Genomic DNA, 15,310 nt, shown 5'->3' on the forward strand with positions numbered 1-15,310 from the left:
CATAACAAATCAACATTAGTATCTTTTATTTTCTCTGATCACTTCCACTTTATCTTTAGTGGCCTTCTGGACATAAATTAGCTGCCTTGTTGGCTATATTTCCTTTCATTTATTCCTGACTATTGTAATTGCTGTTGAAATACAATGTGTTTTGTAGTTGGGATTGCTAAATCTGACAAATTATGCTGCTTCTTTGACTGAGGAAGCATAAATAGCATATGCCCACCTATAAATACTGATATTGAAAGTGAAAGGTAATTGTTTGACTCTGAAGCAGCAATAATACAGAATAATTCAAAAAGACAAGGGAACAAAAGTTGAGGTAAGTTGTACTATTACATCTATACTAAGTTATCCTGGCTTTCCTGTCCACACTTTATCAATTACTTCCAAGGATTACTATTCTCTTTCTGATGAGAGGGTTTAAGGAGAGAAGTCAATAGATATCACTCCTGGTTATTGCTCAGGCCTTAACCTCTACAGGTCTGAGCCTTGCAGAAACTGCCTCCCAGGTGCCTCCATAACACAGCCACATCACAGGGCAAAAGATTCACATCAAACATCAACCTGAATGACCCAGCCTACTTTGCTCTAATTCTGCACAGTAATTGTCACAACAGTTGTCTAGATACTTCTACTGAACTATATATTTTTCTTCATGTATGTATCTGGAAAGATGAACACACAAGTTATTTCTGGGTGGGATGGGAGTGTGACAAGGAATGGCTATATTTTATCTGAAAGAGCAGCAGAACAGGTGAAGATGACATTTCCTTTCAAATCATCTGGGGAACAGAAAATACTAAAAAAATATTTTAAAAGCATACATAATTTTAAAATTTGACTCAGAAAATTACCTCCCCAGAGCCTTGAAGTTCAACAAGTCAGTAGACCCTTGACAAAACATTTGCAGCAGGATTTTTCAGCAGTTTTTTTTCAGTTTTATTGTTTGCATAGAATCTGTTACAGTGCTGTGAGGAACCAATAATTGGTATCTCCTTTTGGTCATGTCTGAGAGTCAGTATCCTTCATGGAAATTACAATAGAAAAAGTATTTTAAAACATCCTAAATAGTGATGATTTTTTGTAAATATATGAGTGCTTGATCAGGCTGCTCAGGATTAATCAATTGGCCATTAAACTGTGATTGCATAAATAAAGTTTTAACGAAACCATCTTATTGTCAAAAAAAGCTAAAATTTTGTATAAACTGGTGGTCACTAAATATCATACCTACTGCCAACATTTTTTTTTAATCATAAAAGTTCTATGGCACTTAGGTGGCAAGCAATCCAAAATCTGTGCTATTAAGTGGGTTAACAAAGCTTACTACAGCCACAATGTTTTACCTGAATAATGTAAAAATTTGAGAAGCATTGAGAGCATGATTTTTTTAGTACTTGAAAATTTCAGTGTCTTAAATTTAAAGTTTTTTCAGGTAAAAAAGTGAGAGGCAGCTTATTCCATACCTTATATTCCAGAACACTAACCTCCTGTGCTAGATGAGACCAGTATCAATGCATTCACTGATCAGTAGCTAAATACACTCAGAAATAGAAATACCTGGATATGACATATACAGCTATGCTGCAAACACAAATTCCATAAATATATGAACTACTCTCTAAGGAGTTCAGTGGCTGACCAGGTCAGCAAGAAATTATATGCATTCCATATGACAATTGCAGTTATTGAGGTTTCAAAAGAAGATGAAAATCTCTTACTTTAAGAGAAAGGGGAGAGCAAAAGAATTCAGAAATAATAAGGAAGATGTGCAGGCAGGAGGAATAAAATAAACTGATAAGCTCAAGATGAAATGCTAGAATCAATTGAAAATAAATATTTGCAGAAACTATTTTTGTCTAACAGAAGAGGGGACTATTACTGCAGCACCTTTTCTCAGCTCTGGAAAATATTCTTTGCATTTGAAGTAGGAGAGAGTTGCATTCAATTTCAAAAGTAATATCAAGAACTAGATTTGTAACAGGTATTTCCCCTTTCTGAAATAAAATCCATTGTGGTCAGAGTATAACATTTTGAGTTATTTATCCTGGAATATTAACTCAAACAACTAGACAACTTTATTTAAATACATATTTTCAAAAAGAAAAATGGCCTCAGATTTCACTGCTTAGATTGTTTCCCCACTGCCTGTCAACTCTCAAAAAAGTTATTAATCTCTCAAGACTTCAGATTCTTCACTAATAATAGGGAGGAGCATCCTATTGGATCATTTGACCTGAAGAACCCATAATTACATGACTTGTAAGTTGTTCTTAAAGACTGTTGTCATAATTAAAGACTCAGGATTTTTGCCCATCACAAAGGCATTTTCAATTTCTTCTATAATAATACATGAACATAAGACACTGCCTTTATTTTGCCCCTTTGTTTTCCTGGAGCCAAAGATGGTATTTTTGATGTAAGTTTCATGTGGTTGTTAGAGAAGAAATAACTCATTTTTAAAATAAATGCTATAACACTTAGATAAAAGATTAGTAGGAAAGTTACTTTGTCACATCTAAACATTTAAGGCTAAATAGTTTAATGAGTGGCATACTTCATACTGTAATACTAATCTGCTTTCCAAAGACCTGAATGGTAGGACTTATGTAACAGTTTCCCCAGAAATTATAACTATTAGTCACACTATGGATTGCAAATACTAAATTACAGTAAATGGCACTTAAGGATTACATTGCTACAAATGACACAGGCTACTTCCTACCTTTACAGATTGGTCATTCCAACAGCAAATGAGTTTCAGCAATGAAATGCTCCCAAAGTCTGGGGAATATCTGCTCTTACCTGAAAAACACATGTATAATTTATGAACTGACAATATATAGAGAAGGAGACAAACACAAAAATATTTTAGCATTTTAAAATTTTCATTTCAGCCACATACCTGAAAAGATGGGAAAAATGTTCTTAGAACATGCTCTCATCTGATACAATAAACACAAAGTGTTCAGACAATCTATTGCTTTAACACTTATTCTCATCCCAAATTAGAGTTGGTTTTTTTGGTTTTTTTCTGGTTTTTTGTTGGTTTTTTTTTAACAGAGAACTGATATCCAATGGAGTACTCTTCCATTACAATTTTTTATATATATCAAGAATACTTTTAGTTTTTGGACTACCTAACCACCCTATTCTGCTGTCCAGTGTATCCTTCTTGCTAAAGAACAAGTTGTTCCTAGAACCTCCAAGATCTGCAAGTCTTAGATCAGACTTTATTTTGCAAATCTGAACAAGTGTATGAACTGGGAAGTAAGGCATAAGATTTAGATTACCTTAGAATTTTTTTAGATTACCTTAGAATTTTTTAATATATAAATATATATAAATATATTTTTATTTTCATGAACATTGTAGTCACCACTTCCATGCCTTTCCCCTACTTTTCAAATGTCACTTGATTTTATGTTCCATCTCTTTTTTCCAACTGACATTTCTGCTGTCATTACAAGTTCTACAGTTGTGGTGGATATTAGACTCAGAGAAGGAACAGTAACTAATTTTTGATGGGAATATTAATGTTTACCTACACAGCACAGCATCAAGATTTGATGGAAAAGAATTTGTGTTTTCAGTCTAGACATGGCTAATTCTGTAAGAAGAACACTATATTTTTCAGACAGGTAACATGTACTGACAAATGTCCATATTCTGTCAAGGTTTTTATTTAAATGTTCTTTAGTTAGTTACATACTGTAAACAAACCAAGGCTGGCTTGCAAAGCCAAGATTGATGAGCAATGGCCTGTGGGACATTAACAGGAACAGATTACTTTATTCTGCCCTGAGCCACAAGTCTAAAGGCATTATTGAACAGTCAGGATGGCTCTTGTATTACTAAGGCAACAGTTTGCTTGGAGGGCTGTATATATTATTGGGTGGGCACATCATGGTGATGAGGGAGATGGGGGAAGGGGGTGAGGGCAGTGTTTGTCTTATTACATTGCTGTTTTTCTGATTGCTGGAAAGTGTCTTTAGAAACTCAGCTAAATGTCTTGTCATAACAGGAAAAATATCATTGATTCTGGTTAACACTTTGTTTGTTTACACATTTTTCAGTTTCTCGGTTTGCAGATTGGACAGCATAAAGAGAAACTTTTTTTATCATTATTGAAATTAAATTCTGTATTTTAGCAACAAAAAAAGCATGCAAAACCAGAACACTTAAAAGTTAGTACTGTCAATTCACATACTTACTGCTTGGTAACTCTCCATAAAAACTGGGGCATGGAAGTGTTACTGCTTCTACATTTTGCCATTTCTCATGTACAGATTCTGGTTTCTGTGGACTAAAAGAATATGAAAATATTAAACAAAACCTGACATATATATGAAAAATCTTTTGTATTAAAGTAGGGTTGGGGTTTTTTTACAGTAGGTACTCTGATATCAATTACTATCAACCTTAGTGAAGTTTCTCCTCAGAAATCACTTGCATTCTTTTTTCCTAAAACTTGATATTGAAAAATTCACAAATATACATCACTGAGAAGTACCATCTAAATGAGCCTAATAAGTTTTGAGCCAAATGTGAAGCTTTATCTTGCAATAAAGAAAGAAATTCATATGTAAAGAACTGAAAAACACCATTTCCACAAAAGAATTTGTCTGGTTTTTTTTTTTTTCTAACACATAGGACAAAAGTTCAAGGGAAATTGAAAGGCTTTTTTTATAGGTTCCTTTTTTTTTCCACAGTGGTAAATAATTTAGAGTATCATTACAATACTTGGGATTTCAGTGGATGGCTACAATTTAAGAGACTAGTGTGTACATATGCTTGCTCTTTCTGAGTCATGAACTCAGCAATCTAAACAAAGATATGGACAGTGGAGAAAGTGAAAAAAACCACTCCAAACCCTTGCACAAATTCTTTTAAATAAATCACTATAGTGATCTGCAAAAACTACATTTACATGTCATTTTAAAAATATTTTTGCCTTTCAAATTCACTACAATGAACAGTGAGTCATAACATTTCAAAAAACTTTACAATACCAAGCAACTCTGAAAGCTTGCAGCTTGAGATTTTTAAGTTATAGACACAAGTGGCAAAAAGCATGAGAAAAATTCTTTGAACATCTTTTCTTCCCAGGTTCTTCCTGTTTCTGTCCCATTTTTATGATCTGACACATTTTGCACAGGTTCCTTTATTTTCACAGGCTGTGTCAAGTTGCAAAAAACTGACAGACAGACACCAGAACCTGTGAGAACTGTCCTACTAACTACTTCTGTAAATACTGTGGTGAATTAGAATTCAATATATAGGTTTCTTTTCCCTTGAGTATACTGCAGTTTTGGATAAAGCAACTGCCCAAAGAGCTTTGGCTGCATACTGTACTTTTTGAAGGAAAATTCATCAAAATAATATTTGTTAAAAATGGTAGGGTTTGTCTTCACATATCCTAGAGAAAACGTAGTTATATAACATTGTTCTTTAAAAAAAAAGAAGAAAAAAAAATTTTTTTTTTCCTTGCAGCAACTTTAATACTTATAGGCTATATGTCCCAAAGCCAGGATGTGCACATCTGGGAAAAATGTTTGATTCTGGAATACTAATTAATTTCAGTTACACAATGTCTTTCCAAAAGAGTGCTGCACAAGGCAAGCATGAAGTACTGTTTTGCATGGAAAGGAATTCAGGTTCAAGCTGGAATCCTGAAACAAGGACTCATATAAGAGCTTGTATTGAACATGGACCAATAGGCAGCACGATTAGCACAAAAACAACTGAGAAATGTGCATTTGTCCTGTGGGATGGTGCACATGTCTTGAGAGACACTGAGTGCCTAGAGATTTGTGGGAGATGCAGATATTTGCTGCAAGATCAATATTTTCTGCACCCCCCTCTTGCCTTGGGGCCATAGCATCACCAACACTGAAGTTAATTGTCCCTAAAAAACTAAATACAGACCAACACTATGTTTGCCAAACAACAAAAAAATCTGTGGACAATATCCATTGCCTGATTAGCATGCTCTATTTGGCCTGGTCAAATAATGTTGAGCACGTTATTTTTCCTTTAATGCTGAAAAAGCATTTAGTCAATAAATTTGCTTTGAGTAGCATTAATGTTATTTGGGATGGTCCTCAGAACATAAGGGCTGATGAGACATTCATTCTCAGTGGCTGCCATCATTACTGGGTGCACTGTACTTCAGATAGCAAAACCAGGGCATATTCTTGTCTCTTGTTTTATTTATCTGTGAAGTCAAGGGTTCCATGGCAAAGGAAGTATATTGCTTATAGGGAGTGGAAGTTTAAACAGCACAAATGTGCTTAATGTACATCTCACTATATGCCTAAAGAGAACTCATTATTCTACTTTGTTTAAACTGCCTCTGGGAAAACTGGGTGTGAAGCTGGGTAATTCCAGTTCTTGCTCTTATGAAAAAAAAAAAAAATCGTTCAACAGTTCTCATTTGCTAAACAGAAAAATGTAAAGACCATTATATTCTGATCTCCTTTTCTTCAAAAAACATCTGTCAAAAAGCTCCAGAGAAAGAACATAAGCTCTATTAAAGAAGTAAATATTTTAAAAAGTTTGTTTCATTTTTCATTTTTTAACCACTACAAAGGAAAAGAAGACTCAGAATATTCTTAGTTGGAAGGGACCCACCAGGACCATTAAGCCCAACTCTTAAGTGAATGGCCCATATGAACCCACAGCCTCAGTGATATCAGCACTGTGCCCCAACCAGCTCACCCAATCTCAGGGTCCTACAGAAAGAGCTCAGAAGCTGAAAGTATGGAGACATACTTGGTGAAGATCATTTTTCCAAAAATATATAACTGGCTGTGTGTTACCTAATAAGCTCTTCAGAGGTAAGGTTTGGGGCAGGAATAATACCAATTTAATATTTTATGTTTAGAGATTGCTCTGTTCTGACTTGTTCTTTGAAATCAAGGTGTCAGCTTGGTGTTTTATTTTAAGGCATGCTTCATTTTTCAGGAAATTTTCTGGTTTTGGGACAGAAAAGTATAAACAAGTGCATTAGTGTGACTAGGAGAAATTGGATTTGGATGTAGAGACATTAGAAAACATAATCCACTCATAATGAAGAAGTTCTTACCTTTCGATTTCATCTGTAACTGCTGAAGGTATGTTAATTATCCTGTTGATTAAAGCTATTCTACTAAATAAAAAAAATATTGTTTCCAATTTCCTTGTTCCATAATCATTATTCTCAGGTCCATCCTTCTTTCCAGACTGCCCTTCAGTTGCAGTAAGGTATTTGTTTGATAAATCAAGGACTCTTTTTGAAAACAAATTGAAAACTTCATGTTCTCCTAGCACACCACAATCAGTACATCTCCATCCTGGCAACATCAGTGAGAGGTGGCTTTCATCTGACATAAGTCCAAAAGAAACAGGACACTGAAGCCTCAAGATATCCAAGTGTCCTGCACAGAGATTGTCTATTTCTCTGTCTACACCCCATGGTAGGAGACATGACAAAAGCAGTTTAGCTGTATCAGTGGCAAAGTTCACATCGATGTTTCCTGATGGCTGCATTCTGATCTTTCTTGAACTCTTCATTTTCTTCCGTCTTTTCACGCCACCACTTTCTTCCACAGGCCTAGCTGCAGTATTATCCCTATGAACTTGGTCTGAACAAACAGTCTCTGCCTGCCCATCTACTTGAGGTACAAAGGCAGCAGTTTTATTTCTTTTTAATGTCAGTGCCCTTTTCTCAGTATTACTTTTAACTCTTTCTAGAGTGCATTGGTTGTGGAATGATTTTGATGACTTTAATCCATTGAATTGAGATGAGAGAAGTTCCTCAAGTTTTTCCAGGTCAAATAAGAGGATATGAAAATTTGCATTGTTCCATTTTGTCTTAGCTGGTAAAATAGTAAAGGGATGTTGGACGCAGCTCGTATCAGTCAACTGAAAGAAAAATATTAAATGCCCAAACAAAAATCCAACAGTACTTTGTAATTTTCAAGATATCAATACAGAATTGCCTATGGAATAGACAAAAGCTATTAACTCTGCTAAGTTCAATTTAATTATATTTATTCAGTTTTGATTACATAAAAAAGATTTGCCTCCAAATAGCTTAAGACACACAGACACATCCAAGTGTAAATACTATAAAACAGGATTCTTAATGTCTTCAATTACACAGCCATACTATAGGTTGCATGTATCTTTGCAGAAACTCTAGGCTGGTATCTTTCCAAAGTCTCATTTCAAGCTAAAAGGATTTTTTGAAAATTTTAAAGCATAAAACTTTGTTTTTTCAAAATAGAGCTAGAGAAGCAAATCCTAGAATGCTGCAAAATTCTTGCAAACCCTGAGTGTCTGTATGCCTTTTTGCAATTTGCTGTATGGGATATCTCTCTCTCTGTATATATAGATATTGGATTTCTATGGGATAAAGACTATATCTTCTGCTATTGCAAAAGATGCAAAGATATCTAAAAGTCACTTCCTTCTGAGATAAGTCACATATCAATATGACAATAAAGAACCTAGGTAAATAAATCCCCACATTCACAATTAATTATCTTAGCTGAAATTAATTAAGAGAAAAGGGCTACTACAATGTTTGTGAACATCTGCCTTTATCTTGTGCCACCCTATTTCCTACCTGCATCTTTCTAGAATTCTCCACACCTTTTCCCCCACTTCAAAGCCCATTCACAGTAAAAGCAATTTGTAAAGCATAATTTCAATTCTACATACTAACATGATAAATTCACATGGCTAATTACTGTTGCTAATAAATGCAAAGAACATAGTTTTTGCAACCAGATTTGAGAAGACCTACAGCTGCTCTCAATTTTAGACTCACACATTAAACTGTAGAAGTCACTTAATGATGAACTGTCAACTGAACAAAACAAAAAGTTCAAAATAATCATCACAAAAAAAATCCTCTATTTTAGCCTTGCATTTTCATTATTTAATGATAAACAGTCATTAAAAAGAAAATTTTTCATCTTTTCTTTTACCGGTGCACTCGGCATAGGGTGGGCACTATGCTGTGACAAACTCCAGTGGAAGGGATGGCTCCAGGCACTTTGAAAATGAGTTGATGAGTCCATACAGTGACACAACATCTTATCATAATCCTGCTACATCTACTGAAGAAGTATGTTTTCAGGGGAACACCAGAAGTGAGAGAACATAAACTCCTTACTGACACTTCTGCCCGTTTCTTTAAGCATTTATGACTAGTATGTTCTTGTTGTCCTGCACAGGCTTATGCTCTCAGCACCATACTTAGCCTATTTCACCTTTACAAGGAGAAAAACACATCAAGAAGTAACTTTTCATCTCAGTAATAGTTTTTCAAACAATCATGCCAGCTTCCACATCACAGGTGATACAGAATTTTCCAGATCACTCTTAGTTTTAGTTTTCTTTTGATAATTTGAAGCATTACACTATTGCAAAAAACTTTCTGTTGAAAATAGTTAAATCTCAAAATAAACCATCAAGTGTTGGCAAACAGGGTAGCAACCAGGTCTTGCTGGAATGCAACATTATTTACCTCATCTCTCTCATGGCCACCTTACCTAACTCCTTTTACATTACAAACAATGATATTATAGGGTAAGTTATTTTTAAACTTTTGATATTGTAGTACAATATCAAAACTGTTGACATTGTAGTACAAATAACACACGAAAAGAATTGACTGCATAAACTCTATGTCATGTGACTATTTAGTTTTGGACAGTAATTTTTTTGTTATTTTGTTATTTAGTTTTTTTGTTTTTTAGGGAATGATGCTCCTAAGCAGATGAGGATGTACTCTAAATACATAATCCCATTTAAAGATCTCCATAGGGAGTCATAAGTAAGAGATTATAACTGCTTGTTCAGGTTTTCTTTTTATCCCTTTCCTTTTTCCTTTTTAAAAATAATACATTGTAGTTAAGTACTAGGATTATTTTAATCTTTAATTATGCTGTTTCCTAATAGACAGCGAGAACCCCATGGAATGCAAACACTGGAATTCACACACTAGCTTTGATATTAATTGAAGCTATTATCACTTAGCCTATTATTTTCTAATTCTGTACAGTTATTTTTGCTTGATTAACATTTAGAAACCTTTAGTGAAATCACTATCCAAACAAAGGTAAACAGCAACAATATCAATCCATTGAGACATCAGCTGATGCTGCTACATATGAAATCACAATAAACATTCATGGCTTATTGACATTGATCCTAAAAATATCTGCCAAGTTATCTTAGGTCTCTGCCACAGGCATTTCATTCTATGAAAGAAGGTGGGCATACAAACTCTAGACATAAAATGCTATTTAGGACATATGGGCGAGTTATTCTCTCAATAGAAGATTACAGAGAATGCAAAGACACCCATAAAACTAACTACAAATTAGAGAGCTGGAAACTGCATTTGTTAAATACTGAAAAACAGATCAAGAGATATCTACATTATGTATTGGTACCTTTCCTTTTCTAGTTTAACATTTCTAGTTTTAAAGTTTATTTTTTACACAGACAATCTAGTGTTAACTTTAAAGCAAAAAGTCTGACTACAGACTAAAATTATATCCTGAGACTTGTGAACCTCCTGTGCATCACTGACCCAGAGCAGAACAATCTTTCTATATCCAGCAAAGAGCAAGATTGAGGAAGGCTTTGCAATGCTATTTTCCATGCATGGCCAGGATCCCCTAAAATGTCTCCATGCCTGTTTGCTGCTGAAGGTGCTTGAGCCAGGATCAGACAAGCTAGAACAGATTATTGCAGTTGGAAGGGACCTACAAGGACCACTGAGTCCAGCTAGAGTCTCCAAATGCCCCTTGAACACTCACTGCCTTGGGGCATTGAACACCTCTCTCAGGAGCCTCTTCCAGTTTCCTGGCATGCAATTCAACCCTGCTCCTCTAGGTCTTTTCCCCTTTACTCATTCTCAGCTCCCAAGGAGAAATGTTCCTATGACTATGGGAAGGGGGCAGCAAGGGGCTGTGCTTACTGTGGCCCCCAACTGCATCAATACATCCGTAATCTTTAACAGATTTAAGACAAGACCTCTCACATAAAAATTTCATGGGAAGTACAATTCAAATGTTATTTTACCTAGCTGCCTTCTCATCTCTAAAGGCCTTCTTCCACTGGGATTCAACTTGTTCTGGGAATGGTATTCCATTAAAATACACACTTCCATTAGCTAACAGGGATTCCCATACTTTTTCAGCTCCTCATATGTATGTACTTTTTCCACATATCTGCTTTCTTTACCAGAAGTATTCTATTGTGGGTTTTGTACTAAAAACAGACTTGACAAGAACAATCTTGACATTCATTTTACATAAAGGAAATAAAGTAGCAAAGAATCACAAGGTAGAAATTTTAGAAGGCAAACAAAACTCAAAATACATTTAGAGGCTGCCTTGATAGCACTGCATAGAAGTTCAGTTCTCACAGCACAAGTAGTATCAATTCCTATGCCAAACAAATTCTGAAGTATTAACTGTGGCTTTTCTTCCAGACTTTTGGCATTCTTTATCCACTGCACTCCCACTTGCTTGCCACTTGCAAAGGCTCAAGAAAATATTAAACAAACTGAAGAACTTACTTTAATGAAGCACTGCTGTTTGATTTTTCTTGAGGCCTATTTCTGATTTGCTTGAGAGTTTTGGTTTGTTTTGTTGGGTTTTTTTTTTTTTTGGTTTTGAAGTTATATACTTTTCTATTTTGACAGCAATTAGGCCATTGGCTTTTAATACAAATACAACATAACAGTCCACTGAACTACATGATAAAAGTCTTATCTGACAGACTTTTAAAGAGTAATTGTTTCATTATTGAGTATACTCACTATTACCAAATGAATGCAAACTGCCATTAAAATACAAGCATCCTATTGTTTGCTCAATAAAGATAATCTGTGAATATCCACTTGTAGTCTATATTTTCAAACAAGATTTTTTAAACATTTTTTTTTAAATAGAATCATCAAAACCCACCATATCTTAAAGGCTCTAGGAAGTTTTTGACACCATTATTTTTGAAACATGACAATGATGTTTGATAATACAATATCAATATGCTTAATTTCAATGAAATTAACAATTGGTTTTGTCATCTGTGTTTACTGTAGTCTAACTTTTTGTTAGACTACAAAGAAAATAGCTATATAAAGTGTCTGAATTTGTCTTCATTAACTCTGTAACAGTCATCAACATGAACAATAAACATTTGATTTTAAAAAACCAAATTGTGGAGAACCTGTTACAGAAATGAAAGAGGAAGGTAGTAGAATTTGTAAAAAAATTTATTGATGAGTAAGAATTTTCTGTGTCTTGATCAGGCCAGCCACTGGATTGTCAACAGAAGTTCAGAGGTCATAATTTCTCAGAACCACATCTCATCACTGATCTGGCTCTGGGATCACAAAAAGTAAGTACATCACACATCTGCTTGTAAAAGGTATTTAGGTACTCCTACCTTTCTGTTATATTTGCACTTTGTGGAAATTGAAGAACTGTTAACTGAAGCATGGCTACCACACCTAAGGGTCTTATACATTAACTTACATTGCCAGTGATAGCTCCATTTTATTCTACATAATGATGGTGGGAAGGAATATCTGTGCCAGCTTTTGTTGGATTTGGGTTTGTATTTTTTAGCTGTTTTTAACTACTGAATAGGTTAAATTTCATTCTCTTCTTGCAAAGATATTTTTCTCTTCAACCTTTTTAATGAAAATAGCATAATAGAAAGCACCTGCAAATGTGTCCCCAAAATGTGAATCTCTCTCATGCATAGTTTTGCAAAACAGGAAACTCGTAACCGTCTTTGAATTGTCACAGAAAACAAATACAGACACAATGCACAAAATGGCTGGCATAGTGTAAATTAAAGCATTAAATTTATTTCTAAATCCTCAGAGCCGTCAGTTGCTAGAGATGGTAGTCGATAGGAGTAAAAAAAAAAAAAAATTGCCTCCTTGAAATGTGCTTGGTGAACAGCAGCTTGATGATTGGCAGCACAAATAGAAGACAAACGAGAAAGCCTTCAATCTGCAGCTGATGCACAGGAAGAACATGGGGAGCTGAGTTTACAATAGAGAAAACATTACCAAGCTAATGGCACAGGCAATCGTTTGACCACCATGCATCTCTGATAGCAGCAGGGCATCCATTTTCAGTTAAGTGTTAGAGTACCTTTTTGCTTTCTCTGACCACTGCAGGGGTAAAACAACCCAGTGCGTGAAACCCACTGACTGGTAATAAATTACTATATTGGATACTTTTTGTTTTCTTTCAGCAATGACTTTACTGTGTATTCTTGCTATCATTACCAATTAAAGTGGAGCTCACGTTAGCAAGCTGTATCTAACTGTATATCAGTCCCCACGCTCCAATTGCTTTGGCAAGAATCACGGGGTCAAGAGGCTCCTTTGACCTTTATCAGCTATGTCTCTCTGACCACTCACTATTTGAAGCAATCTCGACTGAACAGATGGACACTTTTGCAGACTCTATAAAGCTTAGAATATAAAGATAAATGAAATTGTGTTTGGGGCTTCAAACTGGTTTATGAGCATAAAATATAGTTAGCAAGTTCCACAGAAACCTCAGATTTCAAATGGCACATCTTAAACCTACGCCATGAACAGAACACCTCTGTCTACTGAGAAATTGTATTTTTTGAATGCATCTTCTACAAATAAAATCAAAAACTTGATGTAACTTACACATCTACTTAGCATTAAGTCGCTTCCAAATTTAGGAAGCCTAATTTACTTTGATCATTAAAATGCAAGCAAGAAGAAAAGCTAGTATAACCTTTTCCCATGACAGCACAGCATACAGCACATGATCAAACATCATTCAGTGGAAGAGGACTAAAAGTACAGATCACTGATGTATTTTATGACTAGAATTTTGATGCAATAATTTAAAAAGTAAGGACTTTAAGAAATGTAAGATAGAGCAATCTGAAATGAGGGTCCAAATCTTCCCTAAAAGAAACTTCAAATTCTCAAGGTCATGCTTCAAGAACTGCTAATAATTAGATAGAAATATGGTCTTTCAAATCTATTTAGGTATTTGTAACTTAAATATAATCTAAACATTTAATGGTGTCTTATTTCAGGTAAATCCCATCAGCAAACCTGCCTCCTTCAGTTCATAACCTTTTTGCAAATACACAGCTACCTTATTTTCATGCTCTGCTGAAAGGACAAGCAATCTAAGATATGTGCAAGGATGCATTTATTTAAAAATAGTTACAAGCAGCAGGTATATAATTGAAGTAGCACTTAAACATACACCATACACTATCTCAAAAAGAACCTGCTGAGGAAGAAAGGATGCAAATTATTGGCTACACTTTCATCTCCACATAAAAAGCACTTCCTAATCCAATATTAGGTCCTATCAGCAGTCCACATATCACACCCCAGCCTTACCCTGCCCACCTCCCAAGATTCAAATTTAGGGAGCATGTGAAGAGTTTCTGTCACCAAGAGTATCCATGCTCTCCCAGAGGGCACAGAGAGGCCAGGCCTACCTGCCAAAAAGCAATGCTGGCCTCAGGCACAGGGTGAGCATCACACAGTTATGGTGTCACTATCCCAAAGTCATGCATTTTCCTTACCTTCAGACACTTCACCTAGCCATAGGACAGAGGATCATTTGATGGAGGCATCCAGAACTTTTTTCTTATTCATTTACCCTTTTTATAGCTCAGTACTCACATACAAAGAACTATCTGTAAAAACCCTGGAGTCAGTAGTAGTGTCCCAGTTTGCTTTCACATGTAATTTATGCTTGACCTGAGGCTTCATCATTTGGACAATACAGTCCCAAACAAAAGTGTCAATTCATGATGAATTTTACTATATGAACTAGCATAAACAAACTGTTTTGAACTTGCCTTGCTTTACTTTTATTATGGTATGCATTACAGCTCCAGCCATATTACTGAAGATGCCCAGATCCTCCAAAAAGAATCCACTCCAATGAAGAAAAGGCTAAAGTATTTTTTGAGTTTGCACCAGTGTTTATCTATCAACTTAATTGCAACATAAGCAGAGACACCCTCTTCCCTCCCAACACTGCAATCTTTCTTTTTTCTTTTGTTAAATCCCAGTGGAAGGCTTTACTATCCTCACAGCACTTTGAACAGTAACTGTAGCATCACTGCTGATGCATCTGTGGCACAATGTAAGTAATTAAGCCAAGGAGTCTTCAGGCTCAAGCTGTGTGATGAATAGTCTAAGCAACTGAATAAACCCTCTTTTTATCATGTATGGAAGGCCACTGTCAGGCAGATTGTAGTCCAGATGGATCTA

General features: G+C 35.2%; 1 protein-coding gene across 1 annotated transcript in view; it reads right to left on the reverse strand.

Annotated features, from left to right (window-relative positions):
* WDR72 (WD repeat domain 72) overlaps positions 1 to 15,310 on the reverse strand; it is a 63,726-nt gene that overhangs the window by 4,261 nt on the left and 44,155 nt on the right. The window contains exons 15-17 of the mRNA XM_079317696.1: positions 7,091 to 7,908; positions 4,218 to 4,309; positions 2,729 to 2,808 (exon numbers count right to left, since the gene is read on the reverse strand). Of these exons, the coding sequence (XP_079173822.1) occupies positions 2,729 to 2,808; positions 4,218 to 4,309; positions 7,091 to 7,908 (990 nt within the window). The remainder of the gene's footprint in view (positions 1 to 2,728; positions 2,809 to 4,217; positions 4,310 to 7,090; positions 7,909 to 15,310) is intronic.

This window comes from Erithacus rubecula, assembly GCF_903797595.1.
Source record: "Erithacus rubecula genome assembly, chromosome: 14".
Taxonomy (NCBI): Eukaryota; Metazoa; Chordata; class Aves; order Passeriformes; family Muscicapidae; genus Erithacus; species Erithacus rubecula.